The sequence below is a fragment of the Gallus gallus genome, chromosome Z, assembly GCF_016699485.2.
Source record: "Gallus gallus isolate bGalGal1 chromosome Z, bGalGal1.mat.broiler.GRCg7b, whole genome shotgun sequence".
Lineage (NCBI taxonomy): Eukaryota > Metazoa > Chordata > Aves > Galliformes > Phasianidae > Gallus > Gallus gallus.
The window spans coordinates 17,435,448-17,459,575 of record NC_052572.1 but is presented as its reverse complement, the minus strand read 5'-3'; the positions used below and the strand labels follow the sequence as shown (position 1 = coordinate 17,459,575).

Below are 24,128 nucleotides of genomic sequence, written 5' to 3'. Positions count from 1 at the left end.
TAATCCTTTCAAACTCCTGAAAAAGTAGCTAGCAGATGTGGGGTTTGTTGAAGAAATCTGTGTAATAAGCTTCTTGTGGTCCTTTTGAAAGAAAATAAATAAATTGTGCTATTCCTATTATTCAGTTATGAAAAGTTATTAATACCGTCACACCGATCTAAAACACATTTGATGGCATAAAAAATTACCTTGTAAGGGCTTGGTTCTCCAAAAACTACCGTTTGATCGGGCATCCAGAAACAGTTGTTTGCTATTAAAAAATATTTCAGCTAAAAGATAAGGTAGGTATTTGCTGTACTGCTGTACTGCTTCACTGCTCTGCAAAATAGAATACATTTCTGAAAATATCCGGAAATGAGATGTGTCACCTTACAGGTACTAGCAGCTGCGAGATTATATATAGCTTGTGAAGCAAAATTACTTATTCTGTTATTTCCCCAACCTTCCAAATCCAACATTTGGGGTTTACACAGCTTAATACTTGGAAACAGCTCTAATCATGAGCATCTCTTTTCATTTTCTTTGCAACCCAAGTTCGTAATGTGAGGAAGTTTGGACAAGAGCTCCCTCCTCTCTTTTCGTAGACCAGCACTAGATTTTCATTAACTGTGTTCCTTTGTGAGAGAAATAAGTAGCGGATGAGCATAATTACAGGTACTTCAGATACCATTATCTGCAAACATGTACAGGGGGTAATGTGTGGGAGGTATGGACCTCCTGCACAGAATCCTGCATGTAGTCTCTACTCACTCTGTTGTGGAAAACAGCAATGTTTTACTGGTGTGTTTGTCCTTCTAAAAAGAGCGTTGGTTTTCACGCTGGCAATTGAAATACAAGTTGTAATTGTGTTTGTAGGTGTGGATATAATACATTTGTGGACCCCGTCGTCTATCTCAGTGCATAGTAATTGTCTGTACTGTTCTGCATTAATAGTCACAGCCTTTAGTCATATAACCTCTCCCCTTCCCTCAGATCACATTGTCCCACATCCTTTTCATATTCATTTTGCCACACGAGTGATACAGTGAGATTTCTTGTATAAATCAGGAAGTTTTCTAGGGATCTGTTGCAGCTGCAGATGCTTGTACATACAGGCTACTTGACTACTCAAGGTCCCTAAGAAAGAGTTTGCCAAAATGCAGCCCAAATTGTGTCCTACCTCCTTTGGGGTTTGAAAATCTTAAAGTACTCTCTTGAGAGCTTCTTGGACATGCCTGATTATGCCCTACAGCGAGTCTTTGATCTGAGTATGACTGGGGGCTGGGTAATGGCCTTGATCCTAAACAAGAGTGCTACCTACACCCATTGAGATCAAAGAGGAAGATTATATCCCAGTCTGCCTACCTAACTTGCAAATGTTTTCAGGGTGACCTGTAGCAACTGTAGAACTGATGAGGGATCAGTCTGTCTTATTACAGTCACTTGCTCAAAACGACTGGAGGTACAGTGGTATTCTGAGGGGAAAAAAAAAATCAATTACTGTTTTAGATCGGTATCAGTCTCAAAAGATGTTCACCAGAAGGGGGTGGCAGGGGAAGTCACCTAAGTACTGTCCTATTCCATCCAGACTATGCTCAAAATACTGAAGAAAATGAAATTTCTTTATTTAAAGAATTTCCTGCCTACTAGAAGATACATTTGTGCTGTACATCATTTTTTTTCTTAATTCTCACTTGGTCGTAAGCTGACACTTCTGCTTTCCTCATAAAATAGGATGTCGTATTCATGTTTTCTGTTGTTTTGCCTTTAAGACAATCTGTAGCTTTAACTGGAGTTGCCTAGAAAATAATCTCCCGCTGTATTCCAGTCTGGAATAATTTCCTTTGATGGCCATGTGAACAATTGTTGAACACAGTGCTGAAAGAAGTCTTTGCCATAGATCTGTCTGCTTTAAAGGAGAACGTAGTCTTTGTCTCAGTGTAACTTCTTCACACCAACAAAGGAAGATCTAGGGGGTGTATTAATAACATTAACTTGACATAGGGAAAGAGTAGTCCTCATGAAGCAAAGAGCTAATTATACAGCTGCTGCATACTCTTTCCCCATGTCAAGCATGGGGACTACTTCATGAGGACTACTCTTTCCCCATGAAGCAAGAGCTTCATGAGGACTATGCAGCAGCTGTATAATTAGCAAAGTGTACTTCCAGTTATATTTTGTCTTAATTAAAAAAAAGAGCTCATTTGAGGAGGCATTCAAGCATACTACATTTCCTGTTTTCGTTGCAACAATCTTTATTTTACAGCTCTTCTAATGAATTTTTTTTCAGCAGTGCCCAATGATTGGATCAACCCAATACAAAAGGAGTTAAGTCCCTTAAAGCTGACAAGTCATGAGTATTTTTGTTTGTGGAGTTAGGTATCTATGTGCATTCAGGCTTGATCATTAAAACTGTTGCTTAAAATTTATTTCTGTTTAGTTGTGACAAAATCTTAATTGTTTATAGGAACACCCTAGAAGTCCACACACAAAACCAGCATTTCTCCCTTCATTTTGTGAACCCTTTTCAGAAAAAGAAGTCAGTGTGGAATGCTTTGCCATTTTTTCCATAGTAAAGGAAGACATAAGAAGTAATGATGTCTTAAGATGAAGAAAAGAATGATTAACTTGTAGAGGAGTGAGGTAGTTTTCTCTGATTGCTTAGATTTTTCTCTACTGGTTTATAGTTTTCCTACAAATATTCCTAACTGCTGTGCCCATTAAGCATTCAGGAATGAGGCCATGCCAAAACTTGAAGACTTAGCATCATCTCTTCAAAGATATCACAGCTGACTTCAGAGCAATATTCCTTTTCTTTCCTCCAGATAAAAGGGAAGCAAATGCTTAACTATTCACATGAGAAAAGAATGAAACCTTTGTTACTGAGAGCTGTGGCAGGAGGGGTTTCTTTTGTGGGTCTGAGCTAGAAAGGTGTATTGAGAATGAATGTCATTCAAATAGGCTATGGTCGTATTACAGTAAAAATGGCATGGATTTATTGCTGATTTAATTTTTACTGTTGGTAGCCTTAAACATGTTGAAATCTCTGCTAGAGATTTGTGTTGTAGTATCAGGAGCAGAAAAAACTGCAGCTGTCCCTCTGCTTGCACCATATGTAGGTACACATAGAGAAAACTGGTGGGGTTGGCTGCGTTCTGCAGTGGCCATGACCATAGCTGCAGTATCTGTATAACTAGAGAAGAGGGAAAGGGAGACCACCTTCCTGCTGTATATCTATGTTTGAGAGGGTATGTCTGAACTGTGGGGCATCTGTTGCTGGGAATCTTGTTCTCTGTAATTAGTCTAAATTTGAAAGGAAATCTGAAGGTGATTCAGAATGGAAATCTACTGTTCAGTGGCAAAGTCTAGTCCTGGTTTCTTTGGCTTAAAAGTATCACATTGACTTATTTGGGCTTGGTTCCATCTGCATTAAACAGGATTTTATGCAGTGTTTTTGGCTAGATCATTAGCCTTTTTTTAGCTGGTTCTCATTACCTGTACTCATTCCTCTTTTTCTCCTTCTTCTTTCTGTTTCTGCCTTACTTGCGCCTTCTGTTTCTGGTTCTGTTCCTCATTGCTAGTTCTGGCCACACAAGTTATAAATGCTGATATGCTTGGCCAAGCTCATTAATGTTATATTTCTGATGTGACTCATTGCTGAGAACTAATAGACTGGATATTAGGTTTGAATTTTGATGTTAGGTTTCTGTGCAGAATCTGAGCAATGTAGATTATATGAAGAATTGATGGTTTGACTCCCAGCATTTGTTTTTTGTCAATGAATGACAGACATGGCCAGAGTGATTCTAAGCTGTTCTCTGAATTATGTTACCTCTTGTAGTACAGGATTGCTAAAAGTTTTCCTTTCTTTTCACTTTTCATCCCCTTCCTTTAGACCATTTCATGTGGAGCCTACAAACATAGTCAGCGCCAGTGATGACATGCAAAGAGTCTCTGACGAAGCTTCAGCAATGAATAAGCGGATTCATTACTATAGCAGGCTCACATCTCCTTCAGACAAGGCATTGGTGAGACAAAGACAGGGCCAGATGAACTGAGTGTTGGGTCTTCCACAGCCTTGGTATATAAAAGAAGTACGAACAATGGTAGGGGGGAAATTAATCTGTAGTTTGCTTTGAAGTAGATATCTAGTAGCTGAGTACCTTAACAAAGTTTCCTGTTATCACAAGTCAAGATCAAAGTCTTCTGTCTTTACCATCTAAGAAAAGATACAGTTTTAATTTTGGAAGAGTGGAGCAGGCTGCCCAGATAGGTGTACTCACTGCTATCTTCTGTAAATTGTGCTTTTGTGTGCTTTTCCTGGAAACATTTTGCTTTACAACAGTTGACTTGCTGTATTTGGGGTAGGTAATATTTATTTGGATGCTATTAATAATTATTTCTTTTTATTCTTTTGCTAGGTTGCTCCTGATCACGTACTTCCAGCTCCTGATGAAATCTATGTATATAGTCCATTAGGAACTGCTTTTAAAGTTGACAGTTGCACAGATGGCTATGGTAAAAACTCCAGTATAGTGACAATGTATGTTAAGCACCTTCTTATACAGTAGCCATATAATGCATTTTTTTTGAATGTTCCATATTTTATCTAAGAAAGTACTATGGAATAAGAGTCTTTTTAAAATCATTCACTGACTTTTTTACTTTTCTTCCTAGATTTGTGATATGGAACACAATGATGGGTACATCTATATTAAGTATCCCATGGGGGATAAAACAGGTAAAAATATGGCAAATATATGCTCATGAAAATGTTTTTGGAAACATGGCTTGCTCTTCTTTTTTCTGTAGTGTTATTGATACATATAGTGTGTTTTTTTTTCCCCTCTAAACAGGCAGGATTTACTTCTGGAGTCATTCTCATCGTACTGATGGGCATTTTGACACTTTATTGCTGTTACAGAGTTGTGAAATCACGGAAAATGATACGTAAGCTTCATAATGCAAATATTTCCACAAAAGTGTGAAATACAGATTTCTAATAGTTTGTATGCCTGTACTACTGGAATGTTTGTATATAAAAAATAAATTGTTTCCGATTAGAAAGGAATGAGGTTCTTATTATCATTTAGCCATCTGAGAGCTGCAGTTCTGCTGTCTCTGAAATATGCACAACTGAAGGCATTTATGTACTCTGCAGTCTGTGTTGGATGCAATTTATGTATGATTGCATCACTGACAGTATACCTACTTTGAGTGTACTTTTATTGTTCAAAACTCGTATATCTTGTTCTTTTACACATAAACTACCACCTTACTTGTCCAAATAAAGGCAGTTAAGATCTACTGCTCCAGCCTGTGACAGCTCATTTCCGAGTATTGCTGAGGACCTGTTCATGGTCTAGTATACTCTGCTGTAACTACTGCAGAAAGGCTTAGCTGCAAATGCAAGCATGGATTTTTTTGGCCCCACATCCTTAGTGCCAGTGCTTCTGAAAGTACTCAAAGTAGTAGTATTGCTGCAGTTCTTCAAGCTAAAGCCTCTAATTCTTCAGGCTCCCTGTGTAGAACAAGCAACATTAACGTCAAAACCTATTTGAAGAACAGCATTATGAATGCTGTACTTAAAATTTAATAGCAATCTTCTTAGCTCTTGGAAACCCTATGAATTTGTGTTGGAATTCAGAAAAAATCAGCTTGTCCTTTTATGAAGAATTCTAGTGACCCTAATATAACATAACATTTTGTTTAGATTTCTAATTTTTTATTTATTTATTTTTAATCTTCTTCAGCTTTAACAGATACCTCGAACTGGGAATTCCCAGATGTTTGCAAGTATTATTTTGGATCTTTTGGTCAATGGTCAAGCCTCTTATTTTCTATGGTATCTCTTGTTGGAGCCATGGTTGTTTATTGGGTGCTTATGTCCAACTTTCTGTTCAACACAGGAAAATTTATATACAGTAAGTATTAATCTTTGGTTAATTTAAACACTTGTCTTGTTTAAAGATCAGGACTTTGGTTTATACTCAGAAAGGATTGTTCCAATTACTTAATCTTGATTTTGCTACTTTCTGTGAAAAGTCAAGTGAGAATAAGTAAGTGTAGATTTATGGACATAGTCACTTGCATTTTGTCAAAGCCAGTGTCTCAGTTTCTCAATATGTGTTTCTAATGAATGACAAAGTACCAGTTATCTGGCTTGCAAGTGAGTACAGGCTTCTTGGTGTAGTTTAAAAAATGTGCTTTCATTGTTGGGCTTAAAAAAAAATTCCAGACTCAATCCTGACTTGTGTCTTTCCACTTTCTATGTTCACCCCCTCCTTGTTTGTGCTGATATACCTATTCAAAATGATCCACGTTAATGAAAAAGATCTCCACCTAAGAATCACAGAATCATAGAATTGCGCAGGTTGGAAAAGACCTTAAAGATCATGAAATCCAACCATGACCTAACCATACTACCCTAACAACCTTCTGCTAAGTCATGTCCCTGAGCACCACATCAAACGGTTTTTAAACACATCCAGGGATGGTGACTCAACCACCTCCTTGGGGAGCCTATTCCAGTGCTTAACAACCTTTTCTGTAAAGAAGTTTTCCTGATATCCAACCTAAACTTACCCTGGTGCAACTTGAGGCCATTTCCCCTCATCCTGTCACTTGTCAGCAGTGAGAAGAGACCAACCCTGCTCTTACTGCAGTCACCATTCAGTACTGGAAGAGAGCAGTGAGGTCTCCCCTCAGCCTCCTCTTCCCCAGACTAAACAGCCCCAGTTCCTTCAGTCTCTCCTCATAGGGCATATTCTCCAAGCCCTTCACCAGCCTTGTTGCCCTTCTCTGGACCTGCTCCAGCACCTTCATGTCCTTTCTGTACTGCAGTGCCCAAAACTGAACACAGTACTCAAGGTGAGGCCTCACCAATGCCGAGTACAGGGGCAGCATGACTACCCTAGTCCTGCTCACCATTCCTGGTACAAGCCAGGATGCCATTGGCCTTCTTGGCCACCTGGGCACACTGCTGGCTCATATTCAACCAACTGTCCATCACTTCACCAAGGTCTCTCTCTGTTAGGCAAGGTTCCTTTCTGTCAGGCAAAAAAATAGTGGTTTAATTCTAGATTTCAGCAAATGAATTGTATATATATGTATATAGCCATATAGACCATTTCTCCTAGTCCTTGAAGGAATGATGAACAAGTAGCACAGTGAGAGAACAACCTTTAGTCTGGCATTGCTACAGAAGAAAATCCTGGTTAGTTACACCCTTGTACGTGTGCAGACACACGGGCTTTTGTGGATACAGTCAATTAGGTGTGTAGAGTTGTGGGAATAAACGATGGAATTGTGAGCTTTGAAAATCTGACTCACAGCGCTGAATAGCACAACTAAGTTTTAAGAGCTTCTGTTTTGGATGTAATAAACAAGTCTCTTTTGAGGCATATAACAGCAGAGATACTTATGCCCCCTAAGCAAAGTTTAATTAGACTTCTCACCATCCCTGAAGGACACGCATTACTTTATTGAATAATGAATGCTTTATTTTATAGCTGACCTAATTCGTGTGTTCTTAAGGCCATTTCATTATAGAGTTTGTTTTTCTTTATGAGGTTAGCATTTTAATCCTAAGTTATTCTAAGTCAAAAAAAAAAAAAATCTGATTCTGTTAAGCAAATTTGAGAATCTTCGCAATAGGTCCTTTTCTAGGAAAATAAATTCTGCTGTTCCACAAGCATGGAATATTATTTTCTCACCTATATTTGTTAAGGTTTTTTTATTCAAGTTGTTTGCTCTGTGGCAATCTCAGTCATTAGATTTTTGTGTTAAATTTGTTTATTTCTATTTAATTACTAATTTATAAGATGGTAGTAGATATTAGGATTGGTCCAGGTGCATGGTCCAGCTGTGGGTTTCCAAGTTATCCTAGGCCAGGGTACTGCATTTAATTCTAGTACATTCAGATTACTTTTTTTCGCCCAAACTTATGCACACAACTTAGGTTGGAACAAAAGGATTTCCTAAGGAGGATAATTTAGAAATGAGCGGTAGGTGCAGAATGCAAGGATTGTAAGCAAAATGTGATGCACCTTTTGCTTTTGTTTTTTGTTTTTAACCCTGGTGACCCATTTTTGTCTTCTGTTTGTGTTTTCCAAACAAATTCACACATGCAATTGCTAGTTCTAGAAAACTTTTTGTACAGAAGGAACATAATTTGTCTGTCTGTAACTAATTTTAAAGTGATCTAATAATGTGAGAGTTAGGATATTGTTTGATGGCTTCGCATTGGATACTTTCTTTAAGTAGCAATACAAAACAGCAGTGAAGTGATGAGGTGATGAATGTTTTTAATTGCATGTTCTCTTTGTTTTGTACACTGAAGTGATATCAGTAAGTGTGAGACTCAATAGTGATTCAGGACATCATAAATAAAAATGAAGTAACTAAAAATATGTAGTTTTCTTCCCACGAGAACTTTTGCTTTCTGTACGAGGAACAAGCTGCTCTTAATTGCTTTGAAAATAGGAAGCCTTCTACCCTATTTTATTTTCTGTGTGCATAATACACCCACATGCAGCAGAAGCAAATTTTAACCAGAGAGATACTAATTAAATTTCCAGGCTGATGGGCATTTTCTACATGCGTCTGTATATATGTAAATATAAGGAGACTGCTATCCAGCACTCTCCTACTGATCAAGTTTGAGAAACCTGAAAATACCTTTACTTGCAGTAAAGTAGCACAGGAGCACAGTTGAAATAAAATACTATGAGATATGACTGTAGACACTGAGACTTAAACATTTTTCCAGATATAACCTTATTTAAAGAACAACATGGGAAAAAAAAAAAAAAAAAAAAAAAAAAACAACTTCCTTCAGGCTCTGAAAGAAGATTTAGAAGAAATGAGTAAGAGAAGCTTTTTCTATATAATACTGTATGGATTAAGGTTATGGTCGAGTACACCTTTTTGTTTTTTTCTGTCCCAAAAGAAAGTGATTTTTGAGATGTATCTCTTCAGTAATCTACTATGCAACACTGCAGACAAGGAGCTGGAACATGTGGAAGTTTGCTGGGGGAATAGGAGTGAGCAGCTGTAAGGTCATGCTTGGGTACTTCATAGATGGAGGGGACTGCTGGGAACAAAGTGGTGCAGCGGTCCTTGAAATACCCATCTGAGGTTGGTGGGGAGTGCTAGCTGCATATTGCAGCTCTGATGTTATTTTTTCAAAATGTTCCCTTAACTTCTTTGTTAAGTTAAGAAGCAAAAGCCTAATAGAAGGATCAAAACATTGTTAATACGATTTTATTTTTTTCTTTTCAGACTTTGTTCATGATATCAATGTAACAGATATTGTTCCAGGCACAAATGGAAGTAACAAAGGTAAGAAGCACTTACTAGTTTGGAGGGGAGGTACTTTCAAGGCAGTTTTCATGCATAGATTTTAACCCCGTTTCAGTTATAAAATGTATAAACTGAATTCTAACTATGTTTTTAGAAAGCTGATGTTTTCTATCTGGTTTTTCTGCTTCTACAGTTAACCACGTTTGTGGGGATTAGTAATTTAAAATGAAACAGCAGGAGAGGAGCAGGACAAGGCTTAAGAAACAAGTTACAAGTCAGTGTACACCCAGCTGGGTATATACATCCTGAAGGCCACGAATGTTGTATCACTTAACAGTTGTGTGATGAGGAGCTTCCTTAAGGAATTTTAACTTTTGCACCCTGAAACTGAGGCACAGCAAGTGTGCCTTCTACTGAAAATTCTTGGCTGAGGCATCCTTGCTCCTCAATAACTCTGCAGGATTTATTTGTTTTAATTAATGCTGCAAGCATTTTTTTTTAATTGCTGAACACAGAAAGTAATAAGCGTTCAGCAACACGAGTGTCCACTTGTTTTTGTGGAGAGTCTAACATGCACTAAGGCAAGAATCTGCATTCAGTTATGAAGAGGGATCTGTTGAGAGTTTTCGGGTAGGCAGAATGTAACACGCAGCGAAGGTGGGAGCTTGCACATCATCACTTTCAGGTCCTTCTGCCTTGATGTACTAAGTATCTTGATGTGTAGTTCGATTTTATGAAGCAGAAAGTTTTCTTTTTTCTAAGCTCTTATGGGGATAGGGAAACACTTCAGAACCAGCCATGCAGCTGTGTCACGCCAGCTGTAATAGTGTTTCTGGAGAGCAGCTATTTGGAGTCAGGTGAGGGAACTGAGAAATAATCCTGGAAACCAGTTGATTTGCATTTGAGCTAGTGCTGAACTCTGTTTCTCCTTAAGTCCTTATCAGCAAGGCACCAGAAGCTGCTGCTGTGTTTTTTCTCTTGTGGCCTCTCCTGCTTCTCCTGTTTCATCCCATTCTCTGGCTGCAGAAGATGTAACTTAAAGTTAGAAAACCATATTCCAGTATTCCATAGCATCCTCCACTTACTGGAAGATTCAGTGCAGGTGCTGCACAGAACTAAGGGCAGCTGGATAGTCAGATGTCTCTTGACAGGGTATTTGGGGATAGCAAGGAGATCACAAAAAACAGAAGCATTTTTCAAGGTCTGTGAAACAGTCCTCTTAATAGTAATGAAATGAAACTAAGAGTACTGGAAGTAACGTCTCAATAAACTTGATAGAACGCTTCATACACCTTTGCCTTTGTAACAAAATATCCATGAAGGCAGTATGGGAAGCAGGCTATAAAATATTGTGGGATGCCGAGGTTGGAAAGGAGAAATCATGAGAACTGTAAGACAGGTTCATATTTCAACATGTAACTTTGTAGACGTGCGTTAGAAAGAGATGCCAATATTAACCAGAAGCAAATAGGCATATTTTCACCACAGGATCTTTTATGCTTGGTTGGTTTTGTTCCGGTCACTTGATAAGGTGCTGTTCAGATGTTACCATGTAACAGGAATTTGACGTTCTCTTTTCACTGAATTATGCGTATATTTCTTATATTGCTTCTATTGTCTGGAAGTGACTTACTTGCAACCTGACATTGCACCAGGATGAGAGTATGTTTGCTTTGGTACATGAGTTTTAGACCTGCCACTGGTAATCACAGCTTTCTTGTCAAGCTGTTTGTGTGGTCCCAGGCAACATGCAGTAATGCAGGTTCTTTTTAGACAGATGTGTTTGCCTTTGTTAATATGATGTTAATAGTGCAGGACAGATCACAATGCTAAGCGTGAAGTCAAATGTAGAGTTGTGCTGCTCTGGCTGAATTTGGGCAGACGTGTGTAGGCACAGGACATGGCTGCAGGTAGGTAACTCTGGAGATTCTATGCCAAAACTCAGGCTACAAACAAATGAGTGTCTCTGCTGTGCCCAGCTTATAGTACAAGGTGCATAGCAGGGAAACTGTATAACAAACAGAAAGTAAGACCTGAGTTGCTGGACACTGCTTTTGGTTCTTCTCCCTAGAGGTAAAGCACACTCCAGAAATTATGGGATCTTAGCAGTGAAAAGTATGTGCAAGTGAAATTCTTTTCATCTGGGTGTATTTTTATTCTCCTTTCCAGTCATTTGTCCAAATGCTGCTGGTGATCACCCACCACAGAACCGGAGTGTGATGTTCTCTTCTGGCAACAGTACAGGTTTTCAGCTCTTCGAAGAGTGGTGGAGCAAATCACAAACAGTACCGTTTTACTTGATTGCTGTTCTTCTACCCCTCCTAAATCTGAAGTCTCCATCCTTCTTTGCAAAGTTTAACGTCCTAGGTAAGTAACAAGTACTACTAAAGCATTGATTTATTGTGGCTGAAGTATATAGAAAACACTGAAAGCTACTTCAGTGAGTAGTTTGCCAGCAGCATCGTACCTTGGGCAATTCATAGGTTGGTTTGTTAATCACCTGCAGACTTCCCACCCTGTTTTGTTTGAGCCTTGTGGTTAGTAGGAAATATTTTCTTTCCCTTTGCTCCCTTGATAATCCTGTATAAGTTTCATTGTATTTGCAACGAATTTTCCCAAACTGTGGTACACACTGCAGTGCACTGTTTGATATGCACTACTTTGGCCCAACCAGTCAGATACACCTTTCTTCATCTGGTAAGTATTTCAACAGTTATTTCCAAAGAGTAATTACTTCAGACCTGAAGTAATTTGACACTGATCAATGTATTAATTCATAGTAACATCAGTCAGTCACTCCTTGTAACCTATTGCCATGCTTTGCTTCAGGTCAGCTTCTGGCCTGTTCAATACTACAAGGACAAAAATTGCTTTTGTGCGTTGAGATAGAAGAGCAAAGCAGTTGGGAATGGTAAAGTAGGTAAAATGCATGAGTGATAGTGTGGGCAGTTACTTTTCATGATGTTGGAATGCATTGCATTGAAGCCCATGCTGAAGGGAAGGGGAAAAAAACAGGTAGAAAACACAGAACTGTTTGGAAAAGATGGAGCTGTATTGTAAAGAAGGTAGTAGGCGGGTAACTGAGGACCTTATTTAGCCAGTGTGACAGTGAATTAGAGCTTGTAACTGCTATTGCTGGATCTAATAATTGGGTATACAATATAGGAATTTGAGTAAGTGATAGGGCTTCTTTCTAAAAAGTAAGGTGTTTACGTAGAATATCAAGTTTAGGGTTAAGAAAATATTTTTCAGGTGAGACATGCCATAAATATATCTGCTTTTAAAGTAAGTACTCCATCCCAGGCATCTGTTTTTCACTTGAGAACTAACTTGTGTATTAAAGCATGAATTTTCTCATAACTTTAATTGATTATTATCTAATGAAGAAGGTGTTCAAATCTGCTTTATCTTCTGTAAATCTTGTAAGTTGTTCAGGCAAGAATTGGGACAGCTATTTTTCATATGCTAAAATGAATCTCGGTAGAAAACTCGTGCTTATCTTCATGCTTATGGAAACCTAAATTGTGAGGAAACTACAGAGAATTTTAACTGTTAAGTAGATCCTAAAGAACAGAACCTTTTACCTTCTTAGTCTTTGACTGTACTTTTTAAATTTATCTTGTAGCCTCGGAAATAATACAATATTATTGACCTGGAGGTTGCATCACAGTAGCCTTAATTACTGGTGCAAGGTTTCCTTCAATTTTTGAGTAGTTACTATTCTACCATTCTTCTTCCCCTCTCTTTTAAGTGTCAGAAGCCAAGTTCATACTCTCTCTGTCCCACAGGCAGACACGGCAAGGCATTTATACGATCTGTACTCTTATTCATAATCCTTTAGCAGTGCAGATTGTTGCTGGATGACTCTGGACCAATGAGATGGAGTTCAAATCCTGCATTATGACCAAAGTTCTCCAAGGTTATGATCATGACAACTTTTTAAAGCAGTAGTTATCAAATATTGTTATCAAACTTTTATCTCCCACTTCGAAGTTGACAACTGTAGTAAGCATTAATTCATCTCTCACTGGGCTATTAAGTCAAGGACTGAATGAATGGACATTGAGATAGCAGTACTGTCTGTGGCCAGCTATGCCTTATGTCAGATTAGAATACTGACAGTTGAATCTGGAATTCATCTGTTATCGTCTAGAATTCTCCCTGCCTAACCAGCATGAGGTATTGCTGGTTCACCGTGACTAGTGCAGCATGTGGAGAACGTTAAACATGCTTAATGCGTGCATCCAGTGCAAGTGCATTGCTCTTTCTCTCTGACATATAAAAAAGAATAAATGAAAATTTAGAACTATTTTCTATTTTTAAGAATGAATACCACCTGAAAAAGTTTCAGCTACTGGTAACTGGTTGGATGGAGCAAGGAAAAGCAAAGCAAAAATACTTTCTATTGACTCTCGGTGTTTGTTTGGTCTTTTCTAGGTACGGTTTCAGTTATCTACTTAGTTCTTTTGGTTACTGTAAAGGCTGCTCACCTGGGAATCCACTTAGAATTCAACTGGTTTACAGAGAATGAATTTTTTGTACCAGGTAAGATAGTTAGGAATGTAATGAAACATATATGATGGGCTTAATACTTTCTAAAACTATTTTAAAATGTCTGTCCTGTTCACCTCTTAACATCTTTGCGAGGTAAGCAGAATAAGGAAATGCTGTCTGAAGTTGCACGTAGAGATTCAGGAATCTTCACTTTCCAACAGCTGTTGGCTTTCCAGTATCTTTTTTTCCTTTCTTGAATGTTGTCTTGCTTTCCCCTGCTCTCACAGTAGCATTACAAATCACTATGTGAGATGTCATGTGTGTATGAACAGTCCTACTGAATGAATAGATAGTCTAAAGAGATCAGTTTCCTGGTTTCGGAGACCTCAAAAGAGAGATGAGGGCCGGGTCTTAAGCTGTTTTTGCCCACTCTTTACAGGAGTTGTGTCTTCTAATATTATTGTAGAATCGTGCAATGATTAGAGTTAAAAGGGCCTTTAAGGACCATCCAGTTCCAACTCCACTGTCACAGGCAGTGTTGCCACCCACTAGATCAGGTTGGCCTATATTGAATTGAATTGAATTGAATCACTTCCTCTGATATATAGCATTACATTTGTAAGAAGTGGAGTACCCAGTGATTAGACTATTTTGGCAATATTACTAATACTGTTAGAAAATAGACAAAGCATGTAGGTGATGCATACAAATCCAGCGACAGGAGGTTGTTGTAGTGATGGGGAAAATAACTGTGAGAGAAATTCTGAATCTGATGGTTCAATTTTTATTATTGACATTAAAGTAGTGGATGGAAAACAAGCCCAAAACTTGCACTCTGAATCTATTGGTAACACATCATACTTGTTAGGTACTGAAAATACAGTGAATCGAGCTTTATGGAAAGTATGTTCTGTCAGCCTTGTTGAGCCCTTTGTTAATTGCTTAAAGCATTTTTTATTTGCTCACTTCAAAGCAGTTTAGAGAAAGTTGATTTAGATATTCTTGCATAGAGCTCTGCGTGGTCTGTATGGGTTTTTGAGCATCTGATGAGTGTTCTGCTATATTGCTGGATGTTTTCCAGAAGCTGAGCTAGCTCTGGGATCTCCAATTCCTGTAACTCTCTCAAGTATATACATACGTATATATATATATATATGTATATATATATTGTTGTATATATATAAAGGTATATATAAGGTTTATAGGTTTATATATAGGTATATATATAGGTTATATAAAGGTTTATATATATATATATATATAAAGTATATATAAAGGATATATATATATATATATATATCCTTTTAAATTATCAACAGAGATGGTGCTTTAATCATGTTACGGCATTGGTAAATTCTTAGATCAGTTGCAGCACTTCAAGGAAAAGTATTGTGGACATAATCACAGAATTGCAGGGGTTGAAAGGGAACTCTAGAAATCATTGAGTCCAACCCCTCTGCTAAAGCTGTTTTCCTACAGTAGGTTGCACAAGTAGGCGTCCAGATGAATCTTGAATATCTCCAAAGAAGGAGACTCCACAACCTCTCTGAGCAACCTGTTCCAGTGCTCCATCACCCTCACTGTAGAAGTTCTTACACCTCCTTGTGTGGAACTTTCTATGTTCTAGTTTTTGACTGTCTAGAACCCCTTGTCCTGTACCACACTGTATGTCATCTGCATGTTGACATTGTTTGTTTCACAGAAGCGAGTTACTAACACTTTTTCTCCCCTCCTTTAGAATTTAGAGTTCTGTTCCCTCAGCTCACAGGGGTTCTAACACTTGCCTTCTTCATTCACAATTGTGTCATCACTCTTCTTCAAAATAACAAGAATCAAGAAAACAACGTAAGTAATTCCACAAGGCTTTGCTGATTTGTAAATAGATTACTGTGCAACAGTTATTTTTTCCTGTCTGTTTCTCTTGAAATTGATCCAGATACCATAATAACTTCAGAATATGTAAATTGGTTTTGTGATCTGATAAGAAACCACTTATACATACTGGCTGCCAATGAGTAACAGATGAATGACAAATTTATTCAAATGAAAGTCTTGAGGAACACCCCAGGCTTATGTGTGGTCAGGCTGGCATTAAGTGGCCAAATTACATGGAAGAGGCAGAAAAACTGACAAGGTTGCTATAGAAAAAGTCATGGATTTTAAAACAAAAAAGAGGAGAATCAGAAGCACGGAACTGATTCTAATGGAGACCTGAACAACAATGTGTAGGGTTCTAGATAATGTCTCTTCCAAGAGTTGCTTCAGTGAATTTGTGTCACAACTGAAGTTAAGGTTTGTAGAGAAGCCTGACCCTGTTTAGGAAATTCTCAAAGCTGAAGTCTGGGTTGGGAAATTCTGTGATATCTAGTCTTCGGTGTAGCCTTTTAACCTTTGCTGTGTACTGCTCATCCACATGAAACTGCACTCTTTCTTCATTGTCTTCTAGTCTTAAAAATTGAGTAAGCATGTTACAGTGTTAAGAGTTTCAGATACATTTATTTGATTTCTTTTTCTGACTTGTGTTCTGGGATTCCTGTCTAGATTCATTAAAATCTTGGCTGGAAAGTTAACTACAATAACATAAAAATATGTTTAAGTATTAGATGGGTCAAAAACTAGTACATCTGATTTGATTACTCAGGTGAAGTGCACGTTATGTACCAATGCATTGAGATGACATGACTTTTTGCTTTGATAAATATTCATAGTTGGATTTTTTGTCCCTGTGAGCCAAGCTAGTGGTACCCCTATGAAAAGGAGTCGTGAATCCTTTAGGAAGGCTTTTTGTAGGCCTTTTCTGAAAACAGGCATTTTCTGAAAACAACTGAAGAGTAGGTTAGCAATGCTCTAGATGAAGAAAATAAGTGAATTATTCTCAATGTGTTGTAAGAAAATCTTACAGTACACAAGAGGGCAATATTACGTTTTTCTTAGCTGTGGATTTCACATTCTAAAGGCGCTGTCATTTCTGCAGTCAGCTCTGTATGCAGGGAAGGTCTGCTGCCTCCTTGCTGCCTTAAGACTTTTCCTGTGGCTTTACCTCTTGCATTTATATTGGAGGAAGCAGTTAGAGCTGTGAAGAGCAGCACCTGGAATATTGTACAGCTTGCTCTTTCTGTGTTAAGGAGGAAGAAACTGCTGTCTGCTTTTTAATCAGGTTTTCTGAACACCCTCCCTAGGATTTAAGTTGGATTTTGACGTCAGCATGCATCTCAGCAACAATCAATCCTCAACAATAATCTTGCACTGCAGAAGTGTGTTTAAACTGATCGCAAAGAGCACCTTTTCTTGTAGCATGAAAGGGTTATAATAGCAAGCCAAATCTGTGCGTTGTTCTTCTAGGAGTTGCATTTAGCTAGGGATTTTTTTGCCTGTTTCTTTCTGTTTGTAACCCTATAAAAGCTTTTAGCACCTAGGTCTGCAAAGTGTTTTGCAAATATTAATGAAGTATTGACGTTGCTAAAGAGCTGTTCTGTGATTATTTCACTGCTCTGCTGGACTAAGTTGAAAGTTTATGTGTGTATATGGATCTCAGCCTCTGTGATTGGTCACAGATAGAGGGTAACTTCTTCCTGCATGTTTGTATCAACAAGATGCATTCTTATGTCAGTATCTCACAGGGATCAAATGGAGACTGCTGCTAATGAATGGATCAAGCTATTAACATGTCACATCCATGAGTGCTCTGTGAAAAGGCATGGAACTTGACAAGCTGCAAAAGTACAACTTGCTGAAACTAGCGGTCATAGGAACTACTTTGGAGAGGTGGAAAAAGACTAAGAAAAACAATAGCGTGCCTTTCACGGGGTCAGAAATCCAAAACAATAGCAGTTTCCAATTTAGTCAAAGGCACGTATCTCTGTCCAAAGTTTAAAGCACACATGGGAGCAGGATTCCTCCAGCTGCTCTTCTCAAACAGTGCTGTGGGTGTGACAGGAGCAGTGAACTGAAGTAAGTCAAGTGTCAGCAGCACAGCCCGGAGAAGCCCTGTGAGCATAGTTTTTCATCTGCAGCTCTGTGTTGAGTAATCCTGCCAGATAAATACTCCCTGCTCCTGTCTCCCACTGTTTCCCTCTTGTATCTATCAGTATGTTTGTGCAACTGCACAGTGAACTGGTTTGGAAACTGGTTGCACATAAAACTAACAAACCCAAGAAAGATTATTTGTTGGGTTTCTTTGTTTTTGAATCTGATTCACTTCTATGATCTGGTTCCCTGAGCAACTTCCCTCAGCAAACGGAATGTTTGTGCAAGTCCAGCACAGGAGCTACAGGTATGCTTAGGGGACATGTTCTGTGTGCTGTCTCCTAACAATTGTTTGTGGGCATACCTAGGGAAAGGCTGGGAACAGGGAGAGTACTTTTTGTCCAGGTGGTGTCTGTGGAAGGCACAGAGCTGAGGGTCCTGTATGTTTTCTGCAGTATTGGAACACTTTATTCCCCAAGAACAGAATGAGCTTCCATTGATAATACTCTACCATCAGTTTATCTTTCCAGCCAAGATTATACACAGCATTATGGATCTTAGTGACGTGCTTTTGTTGTCTTATATGTTATCACTGGAACAGGTAAAGTCTGTTTTTATGCTATAGGTCAGAGTCTAGTTAAGGTATTACAGAAGCAGCATCTGCCTTTTGAGAAGTGGGCAATCTGAAATGCATCAGTCAAAAGCTACTGTTTCTAATATAGTAATCATTACTACACAACAATACAGAATTCTCTATCTTAAAACTGACTGCAAACTAGCTTTCAGTACAATACTGAAGAAACAATAAGTTGCTTTCCCCAGGTCCCGTGACAGGGAAAACAAGGCCTGAAAGTTGCCTGCTCTTTTCATCTTCACAGAGGAAATATCTGTGGAGCCACAGAGCCTTCACTGTACTGCACCCAGCCTGTGCCTGGGTATTCATCCATGGCTTCCAATGCAGTGTCTTGTACTATCAGAGCTCTCGTTAAGTTAGCTTCACATGGTCCATCAGACATATCCTTCTTTTAGGAAGCCAATTTCTGTGTCTCTTCTGTGACTGCTGCCAGCCTTACTCCCAGTTTCCTGTAAGTCCAGGGACACTTTTAACGCATCATTCCATATGTCTTGACCAGAAAAACTCCTGGTCAGCAATAACTGTAGCTGAAGTATTGCCCAATTTCCACCTCTGCAGCTGCTTGTTATTTCAGGTGTACTCAGGAAGGGCTTGGCAGGTGGCAAGGTGTCAATCCTTATGGACTGTGACCTGCCTGTTATCTGTGATACTTCCCTTCCTCTCTGGTCCCCAATATAATTCTTTCTTTCAACCATCTGTTTTACATTTCATTTTTAGATTATAAACTTTAGATGCAAGGACCACTGTATTTATGTCTGGGCAGCTTCCACCTGAGTGGGAAAAGAGCTATCAAGATCTTAATATTAAATTTAAAATAGACAAATGCGATTATTGCTCTGTTATTTAAAAGTAATCCTTTTATCTCTCCCCATGTGTCCTTTAGTTTTATCTGTAATTATGCTGTCTAAACAGTATTTATAGTCAAGGTCTTTAGAGAGTGAACTGAGGTATCCAGAATAGTAATCAAAATGTGTTCCTGTCACATACACACACACATTTGTACAAAGATAACCCTTTTTCATACTCAGAAGCAGATATTTGCAATGCACTTGATGTGTATGAGGAAAGATAACATTTGTTTTTTGATTGCCACTATTACTTCTTTTTGCTTACGGAAGTCAAAATCTGAATACTGTTTGTGTTGTGATAGTACCTGAAGTCAAGGCTGTATTGTGTCATGCACTATAAAAGTACATTATAAAAATTATCACAGCGTTTAGTTTTAGTTTCTGTTAAAGCAAGCGCTCTTTAGAAACTCTAGGAGCATGGACTAGTTAATATAATCACAGGTAATAGCACGCCTGCTAGTGACCCTTAATCAAATGTGCTCCAAAGGAATGAATTTGCATGGGTTTGTTTTCCGATCACATGCCCCCACAACTGCAAATACTTGTCACAGCACAAGTAATTTGACATTTGTTCATAGAGATTGTATGTAAGCCAAATACAAATAGAAACTGATAGCTACTGTGCTATCTTTATGCATGGGGAATACATTTAAAATAGCAAATTTAAAGAAGCTCTAAACAAATTCTGTCAGATAATGTGCCTTTAGAAGGCCTTCGGTGCATTTTGAAAAGCTTTCCACGTACTGTCTTCAAGAGGTGAGAGTCCATGTCTGCCTGCAAAGCCACCTGACTGAACGTGTCTGGCTCCTGCAGTTCATGGAAGTTACTCATAAATAGTTGTAAGAAATTAGGATGATTATGTTTAGGATTTTAAAAATGACTTCTCATGATCGGCACTGGTGCTGTTGAAGATGCAGTTGGTATCTAAAAGCCTGTTCATGCTTTCCTCCATCAGCATGAAGAGATTCTGGGAATAATTTAAATAGAATTGTATTCCTCAACCTCTGCTGAAGCTTGTAGTCCTTACTCAGCAACAAGCATGAGGACAGTGGAGGTTACAGAACCATCTTTGTATATGTATATTTGGCCAGCAACAGAAAGAGGTTGCAGCTGTCTTTGGGACAAGGACCGTTAGACACACCATGGGGTATGCATTACCAGTGCTGTGTTGTCTGATCAGAAAGATCGTTGGCTTCTTCTGAACTGATGACAAAAAAAGGCAGAATGAGCATGAGAGCTGGCTTTCTTCTGAACTTTTCTTGAAACTTGTAATCTACCGTGTGCATATTTTCACTGGGCACTGCCTGCCTTTGGAAGATGCCACAAAGGCGTAAAGTGCACTTCTTCTGTTAAGGAAGTCGTGTGGAGAAACACTTGGAGAAGCATTTCCTTGCAGAGATGTGAGTGAGCTTTGCCTATGATCTGTGAACTGGCTGGTTGCCATAGAATCCTGGTCTGCAAGCCACATGGCCCTAATAATTTGGTGCTGTGCCTGAGTTAATAAGATTTGCTTCTCAGTCATAGGAAAATAGGGCTATATATTGAAACATTAGTGATAATCCCCTAAGAAGCTGATTATTAGCAGCAGCTGAACAAATGGTTTGCTATAAGGTAATGACAGTCTTGTAGCATAGTGTACTCTTATGCAGAATATAATTCATCAGTTAGTAAAAAAATAAAGATGTCTTTATTTCTAAAAAAAAAGGAGTTGGTAAAGACAAAACTCTAGGTACACTGCTATTAAGTCACTCTACTGTGTGTATGAATTCTGTGATTTCATAAAGTACTTGAGAAGATTTGCTGCTTGTGTTCCAGTACTAACTGTTGCTAACGAACTGTGAATACATGTTGTGTGTCTTATTAGATAAACCAGAAATACCGTCAAAGTTTTCAGAAGTGGGCATATGTAATACACTTCAATGTGGGTTTATCTCCTTAGCTTTAGCACAGTCTTCTGAAATTCTTTGACTATTATTTAGTGCACTTATCTGGAACAGTTATCGAAATTCAGTAATAAAGCAGATATTCAAACTTAAAGAGGCATTATATGATACAATAATAAGCTAAAGAACGTATGTACCTCGGTGCATACACATGCTTTATTGTGGTTGTACTTGTATTAATTAATTAATTAATTAATTAAATTGCAAATGGCTGTTTCTTCCATTATCACAGTATTCATACAGATATCCGATGCATTGGTTTCTATTTTGGAGTGTATCATCCTCCATTATATCTGCAGCTGGGTATGCCAGTATCTTCAACTGCAGAATTTTAATCCCAATTAGGGCATTTATGGGCTTTGTCTTTGGCAACCACCTCTGCTCCCCAAGGCTCTGATAGCAACAGATGAATGTAAGAAAGGAGAGTTCTCAGTCTGAGTGTTTTAACAACTCATGGTTTGTATTCCCAGCAATAGCATGCTGCTTATACTGGAATATCTTTTTTCTTGTATACTTTGCATATCTAGGTAAATATGTAATACTTGTCAGTCTCCAGTTTGAATTATCTCACACTTTCTGGTCTGATCCAGAATCAGATTTGAAGTCTCCATTCAAGTCATAGTAAGTGACAGTAAAAATAGTAAAAAATGTAAAATAATAATAAAAATATAAAATATAAAAGCAACAGTAGCAAATACAATAGACATCTTCTGCTGAGTTTTTAATTTTGCCTGTTTTGGTGTGTCACTGCTGGCCAAAATAAGGTTTTATTTTTCCTTAGGTGAGAGACCTCTCCATTGCTTACTTCCTGGTGGGATTAACATATCTGTATGTTGGAGTGATAATTTTTGCATCTTTTCCTTCTCCACCACTATCCAAAGAATGTATTGAGCAGGTAAGATGTTTTACTGCACTACATAGTCATCCTTGACCTTTAATTAAGTTATAAAAAAAACCTGCTTCTGCTGCTTGCTTCGTGATTCACCCTGGCAGACACATCTGTTCTTCACTCTGGTCAGTTGGCTGATGCTTTATGGGCACTACCACAGGCAGATGAGTAATGCTTTTGTTATCTCATTAGCATTCATGTCTGGTTGCCAGTAGTCCTCTAAAAACAAACATTAAATACATCCTCTGTGAAAGTGAATAGAAGACCAAAAGGAGCAATGCAGACTTGAATTTTTAGTTTGTTTATTTCTGAAAAGTATCACGTTTACATTTAATTGTGCGTGTAGTGACAAATCCTGCTCGCTGGGGCTGGTTTCAAGTACTCTAAAAAAAAAAAAAATGAAAACAACCACCACAGAACATAAAAGGAAATGCAGGCGTATTCACACGAGTCCTTGCTATGGATAGGTTTGCAGTATAGCACTGTGGTGGGCCTTGCCAACAAAGTTCTTCAGATAACACATAACACTGCTGCAAAGGCTATTAAACTCTTCTCTGCCTATAGGCAAGGCTGCTTCTCACACCCCTGACTTATTCAAAGAGAGGAATTGTAAACTGATGATGCCTTTTATGTGAAGTGATCCACATTGCCTGTATAGTAGGTAGCAGTAAAGCAGCTTTTAAAGGCTTCCTCTGACTGTAGATTAGTTACAACTGGCACTACTGCTTAACCAGGAAATATTTCTTTAAAAACATTTGTAGTAACTTTAAGGGAATAAAATCCCATGCAGTTTATTTTCTGTAGTTATCCTAGATACTATAAAACCACTTACATGTTTCCATGTAATCTAAGTCCTGTACTGTTCTGGTTTTCATGTGTTTGCAATGTTTTTTGTTTATGATAATGATCCAATTTTACTGAATAAATACCTTTTTTTTCCACTCCTTAGATATGATATGACAGATAATAAGAGCACGTGAATTCATTTGTCTGAGAAGTCAGGTAGCTGCTCCATAAGCTTGATTATTTTTGAATGCTGAGAGAAGAAAATATTTTTTAACATTGAAACTGACATCATCTCTTTAATATAAAAAAATAGGAGGTATTTGGTTACATAACGATTTCAAAGGAGACAAAGTATTTCGTGTTACGGGGTTGATCTGGCATTTGGATTTGCTTGGCTTTTATCATCTGCTTTCTTGAACATGGCTATTAAAAAGCAGCGCGTAAATGTAATCAAGACATCATTGGTAAATGTAACGTTATCCCTCTGTTTAGAATTTTCTAGATAACTTTCCCAGCAACGACATCATGTCTTTTATTGCAAGAATATTTCTGCTGTTCCAGATGATTACTGTATACCCACTGTTGGGCTATCTGGCACGGGTCCAGCTATTAAGACAGGTTTTTGGAACTGCTTACCCAAGGTAAGAAGACTGTCCTTTGACAAGAGCTTGGCGCACTGTGCTTAGCTAGTCTTTTGTATGTAGTCAGAAAGTTGGCTGAGCTTTCAGGAGTTTTTTTTTTGGTGGATTAGTATATTTCAAACGCTAATTTCAAAGTGCTTGCAGAGGCAAAGGTTGAGTAGGCATGCAAAGGAAACTCTAGCCTGCAGACCAGGACTGCTCCGCCTTGGCAGAGCAGAATAGGAGGGAGCTGTGTCTTTTGTTTTAGCTCTTCATTTTGTCATTTTAACAGCACAGTTTCTTTGTCGTGAATTTATATAGCAAAAAAGAAGTTGTGCAGGAAAAAAAAATTTCAGTTCAGAAAAATTTTACCTATTGGTCTTTAAGTTTTGAAGGGCATGCACTCTGCATATTAACCTTTCAGAGTTCAGTATGCATTTTGATTGTGCATAGCTAGTAATCATCCAACTGTGTTTAAGCAGAGCTAATAGCTAACCGAGTTGTTAGCCACGTTATCTTGACTGCTATTATGCTTATAAAAATAGCTTTCCAGATGCTAATTTCAGAGATGAGCCACACCCTTGCATTTGTACCCCGCCTGAACACCAGGGAAGAGCTGACCCAGAACTCAATTTCAGTTTTGTTTGTTTGTTGTTATTTTGTTGT

At 38.3% G+C, this 24,128-nt stretch overlaps 1 protein-coding gene across 5 annotated transcripts in view; it reads left to right on the top strand.

The window, feature by feature from the left end:
• The window catches only part of SLC38A9 (solute carrier family 38 member 9), a 44,250-nt gene that overhangs the window by 8,929 nt on the left and 11,193 nt on the right, over window positions 1–24,128 (top strand). For 4 of the 5 annotated variants that reach the window (XM_424731.8, XM_046905522.1, XM_046905523.1 and 1 more), the window contains 11 exons: window positions 3,875–4,007; window positions 4,401–4,522; window positions 4,657–4,720; window positions 4,836–4,929; window positions 5,733–5,903; window positions 9,262–9,321; window positions 11,452–11,649; window positions 13,720–13,827; window positions 15,515–15,621; window positions 21,949–22,062; window positions 23,335–23,483. In XM_424731.8, coding sequence (XP_424731.4) covers window positions 3,875–4,007; window positions 4,401–4,522; window positions 4,657–4,720; window positions 4,836–4,929; window positions 5,733–5,903; window positions 9,262–9,321; window positions 11,452–11,649; window positions 13,720–13,827; window positions 15,515–15,621; window positions 21,949–22,062; window positions 23,335–23,483 — 1,320 coding nt within the window. The remainder of the gene's footprint in view (window positions 1–3,874; window positions 4,008–4,400; window positions 4,523–4,656; window positions 4,721–4,835; window positions 4,930–5,732; window positions 5,904–9,261; window positions 9,322–11,451; window positions 11,650–13,719; window positions 13,828–15,514; window positions 15,622–21,948; window positions 22,063–23,334; window positions 23,484–24,128) is intronic. The other variant, XM_046905524.1, reaches the window with a different exon arrangement.